The 24,657-nt window shown below is 46.9% G+C and overlaps 1 protein-coding gene across 1 annotated transcript in view; it reads right to left on the reverse strand.

Annotated features, from left to right (window-relative positions):
- Positions 1 to 24,657, reverse strand: part of PALS1 (protein associated with LIN7 1, MAGUK p55 family member) — a 489,281-nt gene that overhangs the window by 286,719 nt on the left and 177,905 nt on the right. Inside the window, exon 3 of the mRNA XM_086951985.1 lies at positions 7,723 to 7,931. Within this exon, the coding sequence (XP_086808111.1) occupies positions 7,723 to 7,931 (209 nt within the window). The remainder of the gene's footprint in view (positions 1 to 7,722; positions 7,932 to 24,657) is intronic.

Here is a 24,657-nt window from a genome sequence, read left to right on the forward strand (position 1 = left end):
GGGAGGCGTGGAAGGGCTTTTATCAAACATGTGAGGCTTAGTGGCTCTGCTGTCAGAAAGATTAGGAAACGTGAGCAGCCGAGGCCTCTCCAGTCATGGGGAGGAAGGCAGCAGAAGGCAGCCCCACAAACAAAATACAGACCCACAGAAGAAAGTTTCACACGAACACTTTCCACAACAAGTCCTCTCTTTGCAAGTCCGCAGTTCATGAACTAAGAGGGGCGCCTCCTTTAAAGGTGGATTCATTTGCGTTGGAACTTCGCAGCCAAGAACCCGTGTCCTAATCTTCGGAGGAGTCAAGCGAAGGAATGCGGGGGCAGATCCACTGAGTGCCAGGATCACATGCTGCAGTGTGCCCACCCCCTGGTCTAACCTTGACACAGACCATATGGGGCTTCCAGTCCTTCGCTTCCCAGTGCACCTCATCTCTGAGTCTGCAGAGCCCGCACTTACTGTGGGCCCCTTGGACATTCATCTGATGCTCCGGGTGGAAACAGTGCTTAATTTGTAAATAAATACATACATGCCAGGGCCCAAGACAGGAGGCCACTCCACTTGCATTGCCCGCTGATGCCATCAGCGCTGCCAATGTTACAGTACCCACACACCACCAACTTTACGAACACAACTAACCATCACATCCTACAAGAGTGGCAATCGAGACTATTTCAGGCCACCAGAGGTAAAAGAATGATGTGGGTGGCAGGTGTTAGTAATTTTTTATGTATATAGATTCAATAAACAAGTGTTGTTGTGCTGGTCTCTAAATTAGATAAACAGCGCCAGCGTGTGGCAGACTATCATAAATGCCAGTTAATTTATACAAAATTGGATGGCTGGGTGATAGTTGCGCTGGGCTATGGTGATAGAGGGTCTATGTAAACAGTAAGGCAAGCTCAAAGGATATGGCGAAGGCCATCCACCAACAGCCAAACAGCTAGAGAAAAATCGATACTATGTAAATTGTAAACAAAAGATATATCCTGAGCTAAGAGAACAGTATAAGATATATACAATCAAAAAATCAAGTTGTGTATTCTTTGTTTCTTCTTGAAGAAACAAAGAATACACAACTTGTTTTTTTGATTGTATAAAGCTTATACTGTTGTCTTAGCTCAGGACATATCTTTTGTATCATAAATGCCAGTGTTGACAATTAAGTGCCGGTACCAAGCACCAAAACCACCGGCCTAAATTAAGCACTGACATTTCCTAATGGTGCATCCATCACCAGTCAAGCTTTAAATATGCTTTCCAACCCAATTGCGAATGCCTCAATAAATTCTGAATACTGCCCAAACACCTGTTTGTGTAGGGGTTGGGAATTGTGCGGATTGTACTGCGCCTGGATATTGCCAGGTGTGATCAAATCTGCATCTTCCCGATAAAGATCTGCAAACCCAGTGATATATTCATTATTCACTGAGTGGAAAATGGCAGGTAAACAGCAGAACATGTCGATTTTGGTGCAGACGCCATAAAAATCCAGACAATATGCCCAAATCTTGAGGGCACAAGTTCGAATAGGTGATAATTATCGTATCCAATACCAGAACACACACAACTACTAAGACCTACGTCTTAATTTGCTTCAGCCCCAAACCGTCCATTGGGACCTACCTTTTTGGGCTACCTGCCCAGAAGCCAATCACAATGACATCTGTAGAATGACGTACCTCACCTTATAGATAGTCTACAATGATGCCTTTGAAAGCTTTGATCAGCTCTCTTCCAACCAGCGATCTAGATGGCTCCACCAATGATAACATCATTTTACTCAAAATGGAGGTCATCCTTAGCACCCTCTATCACTCACCTAGTATCTATAATAGTTTGCCATAATTCCTCCCAAACAAAATCCATCCACCCAGCTCACAAGTCTTCTGTCTGTAGTGTTATTGATGATTCTCAGCACTATAGGGAAAGCTTGACCAGCAGTTTTTATAAATCGGTTTTCTACCTCATCTTGTCCAAATGACAGCACCTGTTTTGCATAACATTCCATTGGTTAACTAAAGATGAATTCTGTAAACTGGTTTCCGCTAGTCTTCTGCATAAATCATATTAGTAAGCAATTTATTTTTCACAATAGGATAATGTTCGTCAATGGGGGTTAGCGAAAGAGAAAACGGGAATTTTCGAAGCCATGTTTCAAGGATGGTTTTACATACTCAAGACAAAAACTTGTAACTTGCAAAATGCAGGATCTACAAAGGATCTCTTAAATGCTCAACTGTCCTCACTTTCAACAAACCAGATTGGCAGAACAGGCCTGCTGATGACTACTGTAGGAAGGTAGGATCTGCTTCTATGGTTAACGCCACTTTTTGCCTGATGCTAGGCTGTTTTTGACTAGTCTGGCTGGGATCATGGTAATCACGACCCTAGTCTATCTGTTTTCTCCCTAAACTATTGTGTTGAGTACTTGGGTACATCCTAGATTGGATACTGGGGTATCCTTATAAGTCCCTATGTATGGTACTAAGGTACCCAGGGCATAGGTACCCCAGAGTTCTCCATGGGCTGAAACATGTAGTAGGCGCCCCTTTGCTGGGCGCCCCTTTCCTGGGGCAGCTGTGCGCTGTACAAATAAAAATAACATAACATAACATAACAGCCCACCCATGTGAGACCATTCAAATTGGAACTACAGGCCTGTCATTGCAGTCTGTGTAAGCTGGTGCTAGCACCACTTACTAAAGATATAGGTTTTCTATATCTAGGGTCACTGCACTTAAAACCTAAAAGTCATCCCTAATATACCAGGCCTTTGCAGTCCTGAAGGCACAGTAATTGGTTCTAAGTGAGAGGGTGCCCCTGCATGAGCAGGACAACCCTGCAGCCTACAGAGTCCATTCTCCCGGGTTGTCAGTGAAGCAGCCATTTACAATATAGAGGGGCACACTGTAATTACGAGATGACCATCTTGAAAACGGTTGCAACGAATCCTAGCAAGTTTGGTATCAAACATGTTGTAAGCATACTCCCACACCGTAAACTGTGTGGGAGGTATAATTCCAAGCACTGGAAGAGTCCTCCATTAGGCTCTCAGTGTTCACGGTACCCGCCTTCTTGGCCCGGACAGCACAAAATGGTTGCTACCGCCCAGAGACACGATTCTGCCCTCCTGCTGCTGAGCCAAGCTCAAGCAGGGGAAAACAGAACAATAGGTATCTTGTCACAGGGAGGTGTGACCACCTCCCAGACAGAATTTAGTGCATTGGGATGGGGTGGGTGCACTTGCCAGCGCCACTCAGCCAGCATGAAGGGCACATTTGGTGTCCCTGTGCATAATCCAGTTCCAACCAGTCCTGGGAGCCATTGACTACCGCTCTGGCGCGAAAGTGGACAAAGGACATGGAAGTAACCTCCCTCCTGTCCAGACACTCCCCTGGGAGGGTCCCTTGAATCTTCGCAACCCTTTCCCTAGGGTACTTAAGGGCTTACCTGTGTGTAGGTCCCTAAATTCGTCGTGAGATAAGATTCAGATCAGACACCACTGCACTTCTACCGTCTGGGCACGCACTCTGGACTTCGCTGGACTTCGTTTGGGCCCGACTTAGTCTCCCTTCCAGTCTGCTGCATCATCTGTGCCTGTGAATCATAAAGGAACATTCCAAGGCCTGTGAAGCATCAAAGACACTTGAAGAAATCTCCCTTGGAGTGAAAGTCACTCTCCTGCATTTGCAGGCTCAGCAACAAATTCAACACATCTGCAGATCCTGAGCTCCTCCGGACTCTGTGGGCTCTGCAACACAGGTGGTGATTTTCCACAGCTCCCGAGGCCTGCCTTGCCCTCTCAACAAGGCCAGTATCCCTTGTGGGGGTTGTAATAACCGGATCCCTGTGCACCGCATCCAACTTGCAGTTGCAAAGGCTTGTTGGCTTCTTTCCAAGAAGATCTTCGTGCTCCAAGTAGCCTCAACCTCCAGTACCTCCAGTGACCAGAATCTTCAGCCGCAAGGTGTGCATCATGTGCTTCGTGGCTTGTATCTTTTGGTGTGCTGCTTGAGGTCCTCTTGCCACTCCAGTACCTCCGGCCTGTGGGTCTACATGAGGTTCAAGTTCGTTTCTTTTGGGCTCCCCTGATTGCTTGTGGCCTGCCCTGACTCCCCTGCATTTGGCGAGTCCCTGGACCTTGCGGGTCCAGACGTTGCTCCTTCTTTGATGCCTGTGTTGCTTGCCTTTGCCAAGGCTTGTTGGTGCTCCCACTGTACCCGACCCCTCAGCACTCGACATCCTTCGTGGGACATCTTGTGCATGGCTCCTCGTCTTCCTCTGTGTCGCCTGGTCCTCACAGTTGAAAAGTCAAGGTCATTGTCATCCATCCTGCATCACCCGACATCAGAAGGCATTCGTCTTCCAAGTCTCCTGGTCACTCCTGGGTGACCGCTGCTTGCAGGTACTTCCCATCTTGAATACAGCTTTGGATTCCACCAGACACTTTCTCCTCTTCCAGAAGGGGCACTTTCCTGAAGTCCACCATTGGGTTCGATGGCGGTATCCAACACCAGTTCACGCGTATGCAACCGGTTTCCTGGTGTAGGTAACGTGGGTACTAGGGTATCCACGGGTGGGGTGGCTCTCCAACCTTCTGTCTTCCTCAAGATTTCTTCAGGGTCCACGGGGAAGGGTCCTTAATCTTTTAAAATCCAACTGCGACTTACACGTAGAGTTGTACCGAGCACGCTGTTGTGTTTCCACACTGCACATGCTCTCTGTGGGGTCCCCATCTACTCACCTTGGGTGGTTCCTTGGGTCGCCAGCACTTTTAAGTCCTCTCAACGTTGTTTCGACTTGAGTCATGCTTTTTATATCACTTTCTTAGCATATGGTTTGGTCCCGCCCTGGGGCCACTGCATATTTCATGCTATTTACTGTGTTTCTTTGCTGAAGTATTATGTTCATTGTGCACATCTCCGGGTAGGAGATATTTATATGTGTTAGAGTGTATTATGTAATAAATACATATTATTATAAATACTTTGTGTGGTTCTTTTTCACTTATTCTATACTATAAGATTGCATTCTGGTAAAAAAAAAAAAGCTGCATTACACTCCTCCAAGACTAAGCCTGAAGGTTGCTCTCCATAGTTACCACTTGGAAAGCTTTCCAAGGTTGTCTGAGACCTCTTAAATCACCATAAGGGTTGTCGGGACTGGTGCAAGGTGCCCACTTACATTAGTGGACATCATATATCAGGCCAGCTTCTCACAACTACAGATCAGATTTTTGTGCAATAAAACACTTTTACTGTTCCCTATACTTTACTGTGTTTTCCCACCCCTACTGCGAAGTCTACCTATAGAAAAGAATGGTGAAAAATGTTTAAGTATTTAACTCGAAATGAATAGTAACATATTTTTATGTTAAATATTAATGTAAATTGGTTCCATGTATTGATTTTAAATGTAAAGACAAAACGCTACAGCCCTATTCATTTAATTTCTAATTAAATCTTTACTTTAAATATATTAAACTACATTTTTTTTATTTCTAGTTTAAATTAAAAAAATAAATTCCTACTGAAAGTAAACAATCGTTGTTTTTATTATACATTAACATATAAAAGTGATGCATTCAACCAACTTAAAGTCATTTACTTATATTTTAATGCCAAATTAATGTTTAAAATAAAAAGATTAAAATATTTTAGAATTAAATATTTCACGTTATATTTTTAGATTTTTTTTAAACTTACAATAGATTTACTTAGACTATTTTATATACTTTAATTTGATTTCCTGTGGAGTTCCATTTTATGTCCTGGCCTCCATTAAATTCTATGGGAATGGCCATGTGTGGTTCTGGATAGCTGAGTGCTGCTTTCGAGTCCTTTTTTGGCTGCAGTAACTTTACAAGTGGAGTTTGTAAATAGCAATAGGCCTATTCATTTGTGGGTCTTTGCATGTCCGTACCAAACCCCCTCCATTGCCCACTCCCATTTAGTAATAAGTATGCCCCTTTTTTACAGCCACTCCCCCGGTTCCTCCCACATTTACTACTGTGTTATCTTACATGTGTGAGGATCTCTCTGCAGAAAAGATAGGAAAGGTGGAGAATTACACTCTTAGGCTTGTGAACAGCATTCTGTAGTTCTTTAGTAGCACTACTAACTGTACTACAAAACACAATTTGTGAATAGACCACATGGTGGACCTTGCAATGGGGAGAGCCTCAGTTTGTGTCCTTACCCTCCAGCTTTGAGGGGGGCAGCTATTCTCGGCGCAACTCTCAACAGGTCCTGGCTGGCAGCAATATTTATTAGGATGAACCATATCGTCAACATCTGCGGGTGAAAAAGCATGAATGCTGCCTAATAGACTGCCCGAAGCATATTTGACAATTAATGGTTAGTGTGTGGTATTACTGAGAAACCTCCAGATATCACCCCCACAGTCTTCATTTACCTACAGTTAACTTCAGCCTTCAAGTAGCCGAAACCAGAATTGCCAAAAATGTGTGCAAGGATTGGGAGTTAACTTGAAGTGATAAAAAAGTTTTAGAAAAAATACGCAGGGGGTTTTACCCGGCCAGCGCTGGTCTCATCACAGGTTTTTTTTTTATTACTGCAGGGTGGGCAACAACACATGGGGCGGAACAAGGTAGGGTGTGGGGAGAAAACGCTAACATGCTGCCAATGCTTACAGCATCATAGCGCTTTTTAGTTCGAGCCTATAGCGACAACGCAGGGTGTGAGGTACCGACAGCAGAGGGTGGGAGGGAGGGGCGGTACCGACCGCAGAAGTTGGGAATATACCGACAGCGGAGGGTGGGAATGTACCAATAGTGAAGGGTGGGAATGTACCGACAGCGGAGGGAGGGCGGAAGGGGCTGTACCGACAGCGGAGGGTGGGCGAGAGGGGCTATACCAATAGTGGAGGGTGGGAGGGAGGGACGTAGGGGCTGTTCCGACAGCGGAGGGTGGGAAGGCGGCTGCACTGACAGCGGTTTCTGTACCAACAGCGGAGGGTGGGAATGTACCAACAGTGGAGGGTGGGATGGAGGGGCTGTACCGACAGCAGAGGGTGGGAAGGAGGGGGGAGGGTGGGAGGGGCTGTACCAACAGCGGAGGGTGGAGCTGTACAGACAGCGGAGGGTGGGAGAGAGGGGCTGTACCGACAGCGGAGGGTGGGAGGGAGGGGCAATACCTACTCTGCCATCCTTCAACCCATCCATCCGCCTACCCATTCACTCATCCATTCTTCCTATAGCCCTTCCTACCTTTCAACACTTCTTCCTATATACTTTCCATCCTTCTCTCACTTTTCCATCAACCCACTGTTCTTATACCCTTAATTATGAAGTTTTTTTTCTGGCCAGTTGCAAACAGAAGTGGTCCATAAAGGCACCACCTCCTCCCGCTCTAATTGCTAAAGGGGAGGGTTTCACAGCGCCCCTGCTGTGAACACATATGAATATATCAAATGTGTTTCAGTGTACAAATCTAACCATAAATGATAAAAGCACATACAGCCGCATGAGGCACTATACAAATCACTTAAAATAAATGACACTTCATGAAAAAAATATAAATATAAAAAATATATATATATACATACATACATACATATATATATATATATATATATACACACACACACGCACATTTTTGTACAGCCTTCAAGCAATGCACCACTCACAAACTGTGGTCACGCCCGGCCAATAGCAGTGGCGAGCGCCACGCCTCACGCGGTACTCTCACGCGCACCGAGACCCACCTCCTGCGTCAGCTCCTGGGCGTTGGCCAGCAGCGGGTACGGGGGGCTGGTCCTGTTCATGTGCACGGCCACCGCATTGTGGATCTTGAAGGCGTTCTGGAAGTCGGCGTTGTGGGCCAGCTGCAGCAGCAGGGCGACGTCCTCCTGGCTCTGGGGGTCCAGCAGCGTGTGCTGGACGTGCTTCAGGGAGGACAGCAGCTCTTCCACCTCTGGAAGGAGGAGACACAAGAGGAAGAGACACTCAGCCGGGATCATACAAGACATTCATACTTTCTGGAGCGCTTCCAGCAAGTTCATCCCCGCAGAAAGCGTGACGGCACACATTATTACAGCGACTGCGGTCAGCCTGACCAAAAATCTGACAGCACAGCACCCTTCAGGGAGAAGGACGAAAAGTTTAGCACCTTTTCAAACAAGTTCACAACCACAGCAGACGCGCATTCCTCACATTCCGTCGCTCTATGGAAAAACACAAAAAAGCGCTCTGCTCTGGAAAATAATAATCGCCACCCGTGACTAACTCACTTAAATTAATTGCGAGGCAAACGTCGTTAGTTTTACTGAACGGAAATGAAGAGAGATTGACGGCGTGCTTTAATGGGCCATTTACACAAAAAGTACAGCGACGATACAAGAAGTAGTCCAGGCTTTTAAGGGCTCGGTGTGAGCTGGAGGCGAATGGAGGGAGCCAAGGATGTTGGGGGGGGGGGCCGAATTGGGAGGAGGGGGGGGGGGGCGAATTGGGGGAGGGGGGGGGGCTGCAGGTCACTGGTTACAAACCCAGAAAGATCGTAAGGCTCATTCTTAAAAAATAAGAAAACTATTAACAGCGTAGCAACCTGTTCTCTAGCAAACATCCACAATTTAGAGGGCTGAAACCCAAGTCAGCTGCTAACCTTCATTCTATCACACTGATGTACTGCACCGCTGTACATGAAAATGTCATGCTACACACACCATACGAAGAAAGAGCAGAGGCATTTAAAAAGCATTACATTACTCACTTGAGCAAAGTTAAAAAATATAAGACAGTATGTACACAGTTCAATGGTCTACATGGGTCATAAGCGCTAGCAATTTATTTAACGCAATGGTGCAGAGCAGACCGATTATAACACATCTCCTTTGCGGCCTTCTACCTCCGGATGGAGGGAAAACCTACTTTCACATTGGCAGGCCCTAAGAAATCCATCGGCGAGTGGTGGACTTCTCTCCTCCATACTGAGGTGTCGGAAAGGGTATGGGTGCGAGAAGCCCATCCTACCACCTCCATCGCCTGATACTCCGCATTGGTTCTGGGAGGTAACGGGGGATGAAGGTGATATGGAAGGTGGTACATACGCTGCATCCTTTTCCTTTACACCCTTAGTTCTCTCAAACAACAAAGCTGATACTGAGAAGGATAGGTTGTGAGGGAATGCGATGGCGGGGCGAGGGGACTCCCAGCACACACCTTTCTAAAACCGCCACGCACTTACACATTTTTCAGCCTATGTCCTCCTAGCTTAGCCTAAAAGAGCAGATGTGCGCATGTCAATTGTGACTGCAGTACACCAGATCACTTCGGTCAGGGCGTGGTAACAAAATGAAGAATACGCAATCTCTGGCTGAGAAATCAACTGAACACACTCCTACGACATGTTTGAACAACTCCACCATAACCCACCACACCAGTGGGCAAATCAGTGCCGCTGATGAGGGGCAATTTCTAGTATTACAAAAATCAGCTACAAAACACTCGCAAGACTCCCTGGTGTATATTTAGGCTTGCCTAACTCACCACGAGGATCACAAAAAGCACACATGCATACATGATGTAAACAACAAATGACCTCACATTTATCAACCAATGACTACCAATAGGACATTCATCCCAAGGCATTTTACAACCTTTAAATGAATCTGTGCTGTAAACTTCCACCTGGAGAACAACAACGACCGCAACACCACCACCCTGCTCGACAACCTCGCCAACCTCGGACTCAAGTAGCTGGTGTCCACCCCCACCCACCTCGCCGGACACACACTCGACGCCGTCTTCTCATCCAGCAAAGACATCGCCTTCAGCCACGCCACTGGACTCCACTGGACGGACCACAGCTGCGTCCACTTCACCTTCAGAAGAACGACGATCCACCACCACCAGCAACAGGTTGCTCGAAGAAGCTGGAACAAGATCACAGCCGACCAGCTCGCCGCTTCCCTGAGCCAGCACCCTCCCGCCAGCTCAGCGAACCCCAGCCAGGCCGCCGACAACCTCATGAAGTGGATCAGCAACTGCGCGGACGAACTCGCCCCACTGAGGACCCCGCCCAGCAGACCCGGCAGCAAGAAGGCCCCATGGTTCACCGACGAACTCAAGAGCTCCAAGAAGAACTGCCGAGCCCTCGAGAAAGCCTGGAGAAGGGAACCAACACCGGACAACATGACCATCCTCAAGCTTGCCACCCGGAAGCACCACCAGCTGATCCGCGCCACCAAGAAAACTGCATTCAAGGACCGGCTGGACAACAACGCACACAACTGCAAGGAACTCTTCAACATCGTGAAAGAGCTCTCCAGCCCAAACGCCGGAAACAACGACATCACCCCATCGCAAGACCTCTGCAACTCCCTCGCCTCCTACTTCCACAACAAGATCGCGGACATACACAACAGCTTCAGCACTCAACCGACGCACGCCACGACCGAACCACCGCCCCCCACCACCACCCTCCGCGCCTGGACTCCGATCAGCACCGAAGACACCGTCCGCACGATGAACTCCATCCACTCCGGATCTCCGACCGACCCCTGCCCTCACCACGTCTTCAACAAGGCCGACGCGGTCATCGCACCCCACCTGCGGGACATCATCAACACCTCCTTCGACACCGCCACCTTCCCGGTGAGCTGGAAGCACGCCGAACTCAGCGCTCTACTAAAGAAACCAACAGCAGACCCCACCGAACTCAAGAATTACCGCCCCATCTCGCTCCTCCCGTTTCCAGCCAAAGTCATTGAGAAGACCGTCAACAAACAGCTGGCCGTCTTCCTCGAGACGAATGGATCCCTCGACCCCTCACAGTCTGGCTTCCGAGCCAACCACAGCACCGAGACCGCCCTCATCGCTGCCACCGATGACATCCGAGCCCTGATGGACAACGGAGAAACAGCGGCCCTCATCCTCCTAGACCTCTCCGCGGCATTCGACACTGTCTGCCACCGCACCCTAGTGCAGCGCCTCAGCAACGTCGGAATCCAGGAGAAGGCACTGGAATGGATCATCTCCTTCCTCGACGGAAGAACACAGAGAGTCCGCCTACCACCGTACAAGTCAGAGGCCTCCGAAGTCATCTGCGGCGTCCCTCAAGGATCCTCGCTGAGCCCCACCCTCTTCAACGTCTACATGAGGCCCCTCGCGGCCATCGCACACCAACACAACCTCAACATCATCTCCTACGCTGACGACACCCAGCTGATCCTCTCCCTGACCAACGACCCCGCCGCCGCCAGAGCCAACCTTCACGAAGGGATGAAAGACGTAGCCGAGTGGATGACGACCAGCCGCCTGAAACTGAACTCAGACAAGACGGAAGTCCTCATCCTGGGCTCCTCGCCCTCCGCCTGGGACGACTCCTGGTGGCCCCCAAACCGACAGACCACGCACGCTACCTGGGCTTCATCCTGGACTCCTCCCTCTCCATGACCAGACAAGTCAACGCCGTCTCCTCGTCGTGCTTCAACATCCTGCGCATGCTACGGAAGATCTTCCGGTGGATCCCCACCGAGACCAGGAAGACGGTCACCCAGGCCCTCGTCACCAGCCGACTGGACTACGGCAATGCCTTCTACGCCGGAACCACCGCCAAGCTCCAGAAGAGACTCCAGCGAATCCAGAACACCTCAGCCAGACTCATCCTCGACATCCTACGACACAGCCACATCTCCGGACATCTGAGAGACCTGCATTGGCTCCCCGTCAACAAGAGAATCACCTTCCGTCTCCTCACCCACGCACACAAACCCTACACGATCAAGGCCCGAGCTACCTCAACAACCGCATCAACTTCTACGCTCCCAAACGCCATCTCCGATCAACCAGTCACGCCCTCGCCGCCGTCCCCCGCATCCGAAGAACGACAACAGGAGGAAGGTCCTTCTCCTACCTGGCCGCCAAGACCTGGAACTCCCTCCCGACCGACCTGCGCCTGACCCAAGACCACCTCTCCTTCAGGAAGAAGCTAAAGACCTGGCTGTTCGAGCAGTAGCAGCACCCCCCCCCCCCCCCCAAAGAGACCCTCCGGGTAAGTAGTGCGCTCTATAAATGTCTTTGATTGATTGATTAAAGAATTACAGTATCTTAGTAGATGACACCAAAAGTACTCCCTCAGGGTCCCCTGGTACCACCAGCTTAATCTACGTGCCATTTTTTCAACATGGACATTCTTCTTCCTATCTATTGGCAAAATAGCACCTATAGCGTTTCACAGAAAGCAACCTGCAGGCCAGGTTGTAAAAGAATTTTAAGCTGTTACTGTCCATTTTTAAAATCATTCACGGTCATGCCAGTTCTCTAGGGCCGGACCGACTCTAGGGTAGTTAAGTAATCTTTGTATTTAAATGTGTGTGTATGTCGGTGTGAGTATATTTAATTTTATTTTATGTATGTATTTATTTAGTTAAGTACACCTCTGCCTGACTCCCACTAAACCATTCTGACTACAATGGACTCCCCAACATCCTTTCAAACATCTTCCCTTTTTCTATCCATTTCATCTAATCAACAAGCGTAGATTTTCCCCACTCCCAATGTCTAAAGTCTAAAGTATAAGACGCTGTAGACGGTAGCAGTGGTAGATTTCTTCATTGGTTGTGATCCTCATCTTAGATTGTTGAATGACGCCATTCTGAGAATAAGAATTGTTTTCCAGGTGTGCACCAATGCACTTGGTTGCAGAGTGATTGTGAACACCTCATACAAGTTACTCTCATATCTTGTTTAGACCATTGATTTCACCTTTCAAATCCTTTACTTGTAACAGGGATTAGTGAAGTACTCCACTGTTCACCATATGCCTCCCTTTACAGGCAAAGAAGGGCAGTTTAAAAATAATGCCTGTGTAACATATTTTTGGTGAACTGGCTTACTATGTGTTGAAAAGAGCACGCGTAGGGATGACCAGACATGGCGGGTTTGCACAACTGAAGGAAGAGTAAGAATCCTTTAGAAGAACTGGAGAAAGCCTAGCAGTTGAACCAGTACCTATTTTTTAGTATTTCCGAACAAAGGTACCAGGGTTAAAATGAGCTGCATAAGAAAGAGGATCTCGAGTTGTTTACAAAGAGCGTCAAGTAACAGCCTTAGGATTTCTACCAGGAAGATGAGGGAGTGGGAGCAACTGGAATAGACACTGGACTATTCAAGAAGTTCATAGCGGCCATGTTCATTAGATTAGGTATGTTTACATTTCAAGAAGTATTGCCATCGCCTCCTTGTACAAAGCAAAGGGAATAATGACACTGAGAAAGCCTCTGGAGGTCATGTAGATTCATGACCTCACATTTCACTTTGTGGCAGGGTTGGGGTAGTCTTTGTAAGGGGCGGGATTGAAAGTAACGCAGCTAGAGAGGAGGGCGGCTCAGGGAAGAAAGCAATATAGCTATGCAGGAGGCCCATACAACAATGGGATTGTACAGTCGGACAGCCATAGCGATGAGATAGCGACAAGGAGGAGAAGGTGACTGAGTAGGAGAAGATATATTGATTGATGTTGCGTGCCGTCAGTCTAACTATTTGTCTGCATCCCCTCTCCGTTATAAAATAAACCTGACCGCTAACAGAATTCCCAACAGATATACTGTCCATAAAACTGTGGACTGTAGTTATGCAGATGTTTATTTAAAACAATGCAAACTACAATGGCCACCCTTAGATGAACTAAAGTAGGTACTGATACTAAAGTTATCCAGTGACAGCATGGAGCAAGGTACGTTGAACATTATTCTTTACTTTAAACGTTGCCAACTCCTGTGACCGATTTTCATTCCATTCACTTTTTTTTTATCCACGATGGACACCATTGCGTGCTTAGCTCATTACAAAATGTGCTCTGTATCTCCCTTGCCTCAGTCGGAATGAAGGTACCTCTCCTCTCCATTTTAAGAAGATGTACCAGACTCTTTCTGTGTTACCGCTGCTGTCTCTCTGTTCCTATCGGACTGACTGTGTCTATCGTTGTTTCTCCTTCTCTCCTTCGCATCCAGTGGGTGTCCGAAACTTGGGTTCCAGGCAGTGCCACTGTGCAATAGTGGCCCGGTAGGTTACAAGGATGGCAGTGTTGTGATCCAAGCCTCTCAAATAGGCAATTTACAGTGCATCCATTGAGTGCTCTTGCAGCGTCTCCTCGATAGTTGTGGTGTCAGTGTAACTGGATAAAGCTCCAGGAGGTAAGGGAGCTTGCAATGGAAGAATGGTTCAAGAAACTTGTTTCTAAGGAGAACTTTGTCCAGGGAACCTCCATAAGCAAAGCACAGAATCCTGAGCTTACCACTTACAGGATCTTGGGACACCGTATTTGGAATGCAGTGAGGCTTAAATGGGCCTAAGAGCAATTGAGTCACGCTGTCAGACTCTTGTCGGTGAGTGTAGAGCTGTAAGTCCCTTGATGTGTGACAACCTTATCATTTTGCTGATTTAGCAGACCCACGTTGTTTCCAGTGTAGGAGACCAGGGTCACAAATTCCCTGAACAGTGGTATATGTGATATGTGTTACTAAACAATAATGTACTAGACCAGGGTTTTCCAAAGTAGGTGCGATCCATGACAGATGTTAAGATAACTACATTTATCTAAATAGGGGTATGCAAAAAATCTGGCTTGGATCCAGCCCTCCAGGACTGACTTTGCAGAACCCTATACTAGACTGTTAAGGGTCCTATCAACGCTGTAACTTCTTTTAGCATGGATAACTACCAACCTCATGACTACCAATCACACGCATACTACTAACGGTTGAGAGAGCGGATTCTAGCAGTGGGCTACAACCCTTTTTAACCTGACTCCACTGGGTAAACTCCTTGGCAAGTCTGTGTAGGGTGTCATGATTGTGCCCTCTCATTCCCACTTGTTGTACGTCAATTGTACTTACATGTGCTTGGATAATGTGAATTGTGATACCCACATTAGGAGTACCTCTTGTATACATGCAGTACCTAAAGTTTTTGGTTTCTCCATCGGGTTAGAGGTAGCCTTAGTTAGCTGTCTCCAGCCTTAGATTTTCCTATCCTGTTGCAATTTATGCAGCAGTTAAGTAATGTCTCTAACGTTTTAGCCACTTTGGGGTTAAAACTTAACAAATTGTAGTCGGCCAAGGTGTGGCCTGGCCAGAAAGCACCAGTTGGACAAAGAGACTTGGCCTAGAAGCATGACCTAGGAAAATCCCTTTTGAAGGATGTTGGGTCGTCTGCTCACCCCACTCATCTTTAGCATTGTGATTAACAGATCGTTTTACCCTACACCACTTTTTTAGAGTAAGTCTTCATTTTTCGACTCCATTGCCCACTGAAAGTCAAAGCCTAAAACGGATGCTCTTGGCATTTTTGTGATCTTACGTAGTATCTATTTCCTGCATTTTGAGAGATGGAGGAAATGTTTGATATGTATTCACAAATATTCAGAAATACATACATAGGGGAGGGGGAGAGGGAGAGTGAGTGAGTGAGTGAGTGTGTACACGTTTATACGAGAGGGTTCTGTAGGAACCGGTGTTCTCCGGACCCTACAGAACCCTCTCTGTACTATACGGGGTCAAAAGACAACTATAAAATCAGAAGTAGCGGTTTGGTGTATTGTTAATTTATTGTGATGTAGTGTTCTTAAAATAAGTGCATCTTCAACTCTTTCCTAAGTCTGAGCAGCATTGGTGTGAGCCCGATGCATATGGGGCCATTGTCCTTTATACTAGGTGCATAGATAGAAAACGCCTGGAGCCTTGCTTTTTTTATTTTTACACTTTTTAGTCTGAGGCCGGATGGTGTCCTGGCTGCAGACATAGCAAGAACCACCAGATGGTGAGCGTGTCTGCAATATAAGCAGGGGTGCTGGTTAAGATGGCTCTGTAAATGATGCCCTGGTTTTGAAGACGATGCAGGCCAACAAAGGCAGCCAATGGAGGTCCATCAGGAGATGTGATAATATTTCTTCAGGTTCTGTAAGAGACGCGCCACAGCAAGTAGGATGCCCTTAAGGGATGTTAGAATGGAGCCTGGGAAGCCATTACCACCATCCAGATGTGACAGTACGAGGATTTCAACAGCGGTTCTGAAGTTGCTTTCTGGAAGAGACAATTTTAAAGAGCTGGTACCAGGCTCTTTGTTTTTTTCCAATATGTTGGTTGAGGGTGAGCTTGGGGTCTAGGGAGAGGTTGTTGTCCAGGATGAATCCAACCTAATGCCTTTATCAAGGATTTCTGTAGTCTGCCAAGAACTGAGGCGATGATCTCTTAAGGCTGGCGCTAAAGGATGGTCCAACACACAACTCCTCAACTTGGCTTGTCTTGCTACGTTTGTCCCATCCCAGTATATGTGATGCCAGAGGAGTCTGAAGGAGCCGGGGAAAAATAATGAGTGACAGAGTCCCAAATTAAAGGAAGATTTCATAGTGAGCAAGCACAGAAATAGAGGAACAGGGAATAGATCCACGGAAGCAAGCCTACACTGGCTTACATAATAAAATCTCTCCCTTCTGTAAGTTAGTAAGAATTAAACAACCGCTTCTCAGCAGCGCACGGCACTTCTCCATTGGGAAAAAGCGGCGAGCACCCCTCTGTATTGGGAGAAAGCCAGGCGCCCCCTTTCAGCAACCTGGGATACCATGCTAACCCAACTTGAGGAGCTGGTTAGAAAAGACCCTCCACTTCCCTGTAACCCTGGAGATACGGTTATGTCAATGACGTCACTGCCCCCCACCCCTATCAGCTTCACAAACCCCTCCATAGTGGGTTGGTGCCATCCTAGTCTCCCATAATGCCGGGGGGGTGGTGACTGGGCTACCCTTACGGCCACCACCTTATTCACCCAGTCTCCTTTAACTCCCAGCCCACGCCTATTCCTCTCCCCAGAATACCCCCTTGACAATCTAGCCTATGCTGATCCCTTCTCGTTGCTTCTTTTTCCTCACACTTTTCCCCAGTTTCGGTGACACCCTTGTTGCTGACACAGGTTTTTGTCTTCCTCTCACACCACATCCGTCCCAATAGGGCACCTGGGATGCCTAAGCTTAGGCCCTCAATTGATAAATTCCACACGGATGTTCATCCTGCGGCCAATTACTCAAACTATGCTACTGTATAATCTGCAGAATGTGTCGTTCTGACAGTGTGTATCGTTACCTGAACCGCTTGTCATGCATATGCATTCACTTTCTTTCTTTCAATGCTGTAGCATGACTCTTATTTTTACACTTGTCATGATGTAACCAAAAAAGCCTCATTAAAAATTGTTTTTAAAAAAGGAACATAACCTCAGCATACAAACTGAACAGTGTAGATAATTCTAAGAGGTGCCTTGGAAATGGAGGAGTACATGCAGAAATCCTGATCCACCTCGCCGTAATCACTCAATGTGCAATAGGTTTCTCTCTCCCAAATTTAAAGACAAATCGCAATTAAGACTTTTTGGAGCACTAAGCTAAGGTACCCTGTGCCAGCGACCCATCCTGCCAATTGGGTAATAGTTGTTGGTTCCATGAGCTTCTGTTGATTGCCAATATTGCCTTAATGCAGAAGCCTTCCCAAAAAGATTGCAGATCCCTGCACAGGCTAAAGTCTTGGTAGCACTTCGACCCACTGGTAATGGTTTAGGAGCAGTAGGATGTTGGTACCCTACATTCTAAGCCCCTTATTAATTTCTAGCTCCCAAAAATTGTGTTAAGGAATCCAATATAAAGGGAATTACAGAAATACATCCTGCTTTGAATAATTGAAATGCACATAACATATGGATCAAACAGCAGAGTATGGGCAGTAATTGCAAAGAGGCAGAATTAGAGGCATAAGCCTCATTTCGTTCCTCCCATCTTATTCTTCATGCCTGCTCTTCTTTCTTTGCCAAATCCTCTCAAACCTTTCTACTTCTTGCCAGACTATCCCCATCTCCAACCCAATACAGTGCTGCTATCACACCACCCCTTCCCACTCGTTTCCTTTCTTCTCTGCGGCTGTTACCTCTATCCTATAGAAGAGAAGTGCAAAGCAATAAGAGTGTGGGACACAGTGGGTAGCTTTCTCTACATTCCTTCCAGCCTAAGACTTTCCCGCCTTCTTGTTCTTTTCATATAAAAAAGGCGAGTGCATAACTGCTGAAGTACCGAAGGGCGGCAATGGAAAGAGGAATCTACAGACCGGATGGGTCTGGCATCCTTACCAGTCATCAAAATATATATTTGGTCAAGGCTCTTTGTACTCATTTGTAATATGCAACTTTTGGAGCTCCTCATTCATGAAAATGAATGCCAATTTGTTTTATAAATTACTTTTAATTCATGGCAGTCAATTTTGAGAATTTTGTCGTCTTGTATATCAATCTGAGCCATTGAAACCCATGAATATTTTGGTAACAGAAGTGATGTTCCAAGTAAACATACAAAACCGTATCGAAGGTCATTTCCAGTACTTCAGAACTGTATTTGCCTTTCGCACACGTTTCATAGTAAAGGAATGCCATTTGCATATCAGTCTGACGTATCCCGAAAGGGAGCGGCAAATGATATACAGCAAATATTCTACAACGTGGATCCACGCAGACTCCAGCAGCAGTTAGGATGAGATGTACAAACTTGATCATTCATACACGATCTTATCACCATTGGCTACAAAGACTGACCCTTGCAAAACAGAGTAGCAGTTCACATATGAACCCTTCATATATGTTAATAATAATAAAAATAATAACAACTGAAGCTTATACAGGGCCTGGTTACATTAGTCAGTGTGTCCCCACGCTAATAACTTGGCCACCAGATACCACACTATTATGCCCTCCCCCACCAGAATATCCTACTGCCTATCCCCTAGGGCAGTGTTTCCCAAACTGTGGTCCGCGGACCCCCAGGGGTCCGTGACACATTCCCAGGGGGTCCATAGGCAACAGTTTTAAAAGCACAGAAACGTTTCTTGTATAATTAGCAGCTTTCCAGCAACAATAAAAGTGTCAAGAGAATGCCAGTGATTAATGTACCTGCTGGAGAGTGAAGAGAGTTTTGTTCAGTGGCAGCTTTGAACTAACTAATGTAGAACAGAGGGTTAATGTGCCTACTGCAAAGAACGTGTAACATGCATCTTAAAAAGCAGTATTTTATGTGCCTAAGTTCGTGGTTACTGCTTTTGTCACAGAGATTGTTTTGTTACTGTGCACTTTAGAAGTGACAATCGTAATCTAGCAGAGGGACCTATAAACTGTCAAAGAGCTGCTTGCAAACTGCATGGTACCAGTTAGTAACTTATATTTTGCCCCAGTTATTAATTATCCTGATGCTGCTAAAAAGATATATTTGGGTGGAAATACATTTTTAATGTTAAAGTCAATGCTAGCAATTGAGTTATGTTCTGAATCCTGAGTTTGTGCTTTTCCAGACCAAGCACTCTTTAACCATTTTATATACACACTGATTTACATGTATGAGTCAATGTCTCTATATGTGTGTTATGTAAAGTGCTCTGACATGCTACAATGGTATGAGAGATGCTATAAAACAAATACAATACATGTGACAGTGGGGCTATTACTTCAATATAAAATACTAAGGACCAGATGTACGATCTGTTTTTATATGCGCAAACGGGTTCGCGACCCCGTTTGCGCATGCAAAAACCTATTGGGCCATGTACATAGCCCATTTCGTGAGTCGCAATTTGTTTGCGACTCTCTAAATAGGTTTTGCAACTTGGTATTGGGAAAGGGCATTCCCCTCCAAATAGCGAGTCTCAAAACCATTTTACAAATGTTTGCGGTGGCAAAACAGTCACAATTACCACCTACTGCAAGTAGATGGTAATTCATTCGCAAATGGGAAGGGGTCCCCAGGGTACCCCTTCCCCATTGCAAATGCATGCAAAATTATATTTTAAGGGCTGGCAGTGGTCCCAGGGACCTCTACCTGCCCTTAGAAAATGAAAACAAAACATTTCATTTTCTTTTTTTTTTTTAATGCATGGTAAACAGGCTGCATTTTTTTTCTAAAAACACGCTTTCTTTAAAAGCAGTCCGAGACATGGTGGCCTGCAGAGCCCAGCAGGCCACCATCGCTGGGAGGGCTGGCATTTCCAATGGGCTTGCAAATTGCGAGGGGCTCATTAATATTAAGGAACCTCGCAATTTGCGACCCCATTGGGAATCCCAAACAGTGTTAAACACACTGTTGTACATTTCATGTAGCGACTCGTAATTTGCCACTCGCAATGTGTCGCCAATTGCGAGGCGCTAAATGAAATGGTCGTACATCTGGCACCAAAATCCTTAGTACTTTTGAGTATTTGTTTTGTGTGCACACATCTGTATTTTTTTCGAATTACTTTTTTAATGTTTGAAATTTAACTTATACAAATTGCTTGGGGGTCCCCGGCTTCCAGTGGTAACTCAATGGGGGTCCTCAGGAGTCAAAAGTTTGGGAACCACTGCCCTAGGGAATAAGTAAGTCTTCAAATTTTTGCGGAAGACCACCTCGGAGGTTCCCTACGAAGCCTAAGAGGAAGGCTATTCCATAAACGGGCAGCCAAGAACCGGAAGGTCCTCCCTCCCATTCTTGCTCTTCTGATTTTAGGAAAATGCACTAAACCCGCCCCCTGGGATCTCAAATGGCGATTCGGAGTGTAAGGAGTTAAGAGATTGAGAAGAAAGTGGGGTCCTTTCCCCTGTGTACTCAGATGACTTACACAGAGGGCTTTAAACTGGACCCGCTCCCTAACTGGGAGCCAGCGAAGCGTCTCCAAAGCTTTTTTTGAGGCTGCTCTCTTAGGTAGCATCGGCACCAGACGGGCAGCAGCATTCTGGATGCGCTGCAATCTTTGGAGACACCTTACGTTCGCTCCCAGATAAAGGACATTCCCATAGTCCAGTCTTGAAGTAACCAAGGCATGGACCATGGATTTCCTAGCTGTTACAGGGAGCAAGTCCAGAGTTTTTCTGAGGACGCGTAGGATCCCAAAACATACGCCAGCAACACGCCTTGTGTGATAATCAAATGAGTCAATCCAAATCCCCAGGTTTTTGACTTTATCATTAGGTACAGGAAGGGGCCCGAGCACCTGCGGCCACCATGCTAAAGTCCAGACTGAAGGTGTTTTACCCACAATCAGCACCTCAGTTGTATCACCGTTAAATCTGAGGCAATTGCTAGCCATCCAGGCTGCCAGATCTTGGAGACAGGATGCAAAATTACTGGCGGCATTCTCAGCAGGTTGCGCTAAGGCCACAACCAGCTGTGTGTCATCGGCGTAAGTCACCACTTCCAACCCCATATTGCTCGGTGATTGTGGCCACAGGCGCCACAAAGATTGAAAAGGGTCGGGCTTGAACTAGAGCCCTGCGGGACCCCTTGGTTCAAGCGGAAAGCTTTTGACCTAAAGGGCCCTTGAGCAACCTGGAAACTGCGATCTTGAAGGAATGATTCCAATCAGTCCCACGCCTTCCCTGTTACTCCACCCTTCCTAAGACACTGCAGCAAGGTGTGATGAGTCACAGTGTCAAACGCGGCACTAAGATCCAAAAGAATCAGTGCCGCAGTGTGACCCTCATCCACATGCCTCCGGAGAGTCTCCGTGGTAAAAAGCAAGGCTGACTCCGTAGAGTGGAGAGCATGGAAGCCAGATTCCGAAGGTTGCAGTAACTTGTGGGTTTCCATGTGGGCTGTTAGTTGTTGATTAACCATCTTTTCAGCAATTTTCGCAAAATATGGGAGGAGTGAGATAGGACGCAGATTACTTAACTGAGCTATACTAATCTGTGGCTTCTTTTTCAGAGGAAGGACCACAGCTTCCTTCCAGGGTTTTGATACTGTGCCTAGGCTGAAAGAGAGCTCTAACAGATACCTAATATAAGGCTCTAAAGTCTCACTATTTTCTCTCAAAATTTTTGCCGGTGCGGGGTCCCTAGGTGAGCCAGATTTCACACTACTAGCTAACTTACTGAGCAGATCACCCTCAGGAACCTTAAACATCTTCAGGCACTCAGACTCCATTATCCCACCATTGGACGTCCCATCTCTGCTAGACCCGTCCCTGGCTTCCGCTGGGAATGTAGAGTAGATATCCTTCACCTTCGTGGCAAAGAACTCTGCTATCTGATTACAGGAAGCAACGGATCCAACCTCGGGTGCCTCTATGGTAGATAGTAATGATATCTCTTTATACACTCGGAACAACTCCTTAGCTGAGCAGTCCGCTTTATCAATCCGGTCAGCAAAATACGCAGAGCGAGTATTCTAATTAGGGCGTGGTAGATTTTGAGACTGGACTTTTATTCAGTCCTGTGAATAGGTAAGTAGTTGACTCTCCAGCGTCTCGCCAGCCGCTTACATGCTGTCTTAGCCTCCCTCAGCTCAGCATTGAACCAAGGGGCGGTTTTTAGCCGCCTCACAGAACCTGTAGTAGACCAAGGCGCCGTACTGTCCAGAGCATGCGAAATGCGCAGGTCAAAGGCCTCACAGGCTAGATCTAACTCCCGCCCTAATTCCAATGGAGGACCACTCAGGGCAAGGGCAGTGCGAAACCTCTCAGCTGAGAAATTAGCCCATTTCCTCTGACTCCTTTAGTTCCCGGATTCACCAGTATTTTCTCCACAGTGCAGGTAACTTGAAAAGGGATCAAGAAGTGGTCCGTCCAGATAACGGGTACAGGGGGTTCGATTTCAAAAGCTTCCCAGTTACTAAAAATGGGATCCAATAGATGTCCCAGCTTGTGTGTGGGAAGCTCAGATTTTAGGCACAGTTGTAAAGTTTACAGCTCTTGTTGGAACTTCCGGGTTACCAGATTACAGACATCATCAAAGTGCAAATTTAAGTTCCCTAACAGGAGGAACTTCTCGTACCGCATGGCTGGTTGTATTACATTTTGTGTGAGGCTAGTTACAAATTGCGCTGCACCTCCCGGAGGTCTATAAACTAAGAGGCCTTTAATTGTGTGATTGTTAGAAACCCTAATGGAGAAGTAGCCAGCCTCGCCGTCTGAAATATCAGCTGCACTGTATATTCTGTTTATGGATCACAGCAATCCCGTCTCTCCTCCCAGAGGGTCTGTCCCGCCTAAAAATGCTATAGCCTTGGGGAAGTGCCTCTAAAATTTCTGGAGCTAACTCCTCATCCAACCAAGTCTTGGTGAGAAAAAGTATTTCAACCTGACTATCAACAAGGTAATCGTGGATTTCCAAACAGTGCTTTTTCAATGATCTACAATTAACCAAAGCACAGCTAAGCTTTTGTCCGGCGTTCCTAATCCTCAAAAAGGTATTGGTCGTAAACGGACAATGCATACATCTCTTTATCTGATCAGCGCTATTTAAGTTCAGAGTATGACTGCAACCTTCCTTCACCCCAGCACAAAGTGCTACTAACTCTTCCCACGAATAATGCTTTCCTACCTGAATTCCTCCAGGGGTCCTGACCCTGTGCCCCGTATGGCCGCGGACGGGCACAGACGGGCTTGCCTTTGGCTCGACTCCAGCGCGCCGGCGGCGCGCCCACTGCGCGGTAGCTGGGGCATGTCGGTTTTATACAAGATCTCCCCTGCAACTAGACCACTAACCTAGGAATGCGGAAGTGCCAGACTCTACCTACCTCGCCCTCCGCGCAACGGTACTGGCTACCGCGTCGTACCAGGGCGGGAAGGACAGATCACCGAGTGCAGGCCTCCGTCAGTCCCCAGGTAAGTGCGCGTAATGCCCCACTGCTAGCATCTACCTTTAGGAAGCGCACATGGGGAGCAAGTTTAAAATGACAAAAGATCAGTGTTCACCACCGCGAGGGAGTAACACTTCACTCGACTAAAAAATGTTTAACAGTGTTAAAATAATTTCAGCTCAACATCAGTGTCAGGGTACAGGCGGGGCACAGAGTATCGCACCCGAGGGCCAACAAACGATTCAGGATGGAGCTGCCACCATCCTCCTTCCTTGCAGCGCCGCCGCCGGTCCAAGCGGGCTTTATACAGGATCTTCCCTGCAACTAGACCACTAACCTAGGAATGCGGAAGTGCCAGACTCTACCTAACCCGCCCTCCGCACAACGGTACTGGCTACCGCGTCGGACCAGGGCGGGAAGGACAGATCACCCCTAACCCTTCATCAAAGACTGTCTTCTTGCTTACGCAGAAAGCCGGTCTTCTCAGTCTTGCAGGAGGCACCTATGGTCCCTTTGATCATAATAGTGCTTTGAATGGTCTCTTTAAAACAAAAATCAGTCTTCTGTTATTACAACTGCTAAATACCAGTCAAACCTTTCCCAACTCACATTCTAAACTAAAACAGGCCATCACATCCAATTTCATTGATCCATTTTGTGTCATTTAGCAGAGCACCCACCCCTCAGCATGGTTCATTCTTTAGACAAAGAGACTCTTGAGCAGAGCTACTGTAGGCAGAGACAGTGCTCAATAACTAGTCTACCAACTTGAACATCAATGTCAGCAACGAAGTATCAGGGTTACCATACCAATAGCGTAGTATTTCTTCACTAGCGTCCACAGACACGGTCCAGGCAGCGTACAGATACTGGGATCTGGTGTTGAGATTCTAGAACCTATGTCCTTTGCATGTGTGGTGCGCTTTGAAGTGGATTCAAAGAAACAAGAGCTGAATGCTCACTAGCTGAGGGGGTGTACACCATTCCCATCTTGATCTGCTAGAGGGTCTGCGTCTCAAGATGAGCGGAGTCCAATGTTCGTGGCGAAGGAATCAGAGAAATA

The sequence above is a fragment of the Lissotriton vulgaris genome, unplaced genomic scaffold, assembly GCF_964263255.1.
Source record: "Lissotriton vulgaris unplaced genomic scaffold, aLisVul1.2 SCAFFOLD_817, whole genome shotgun sequence".
In the NCBI taxonomy this organism is placed as follows: domain Eukaryota; kingdom Metazoa; phylum Chordata; class Amphibia; order Caudata; family Salamandridae; genus Lissotriton; species Lissotriton vulgaris.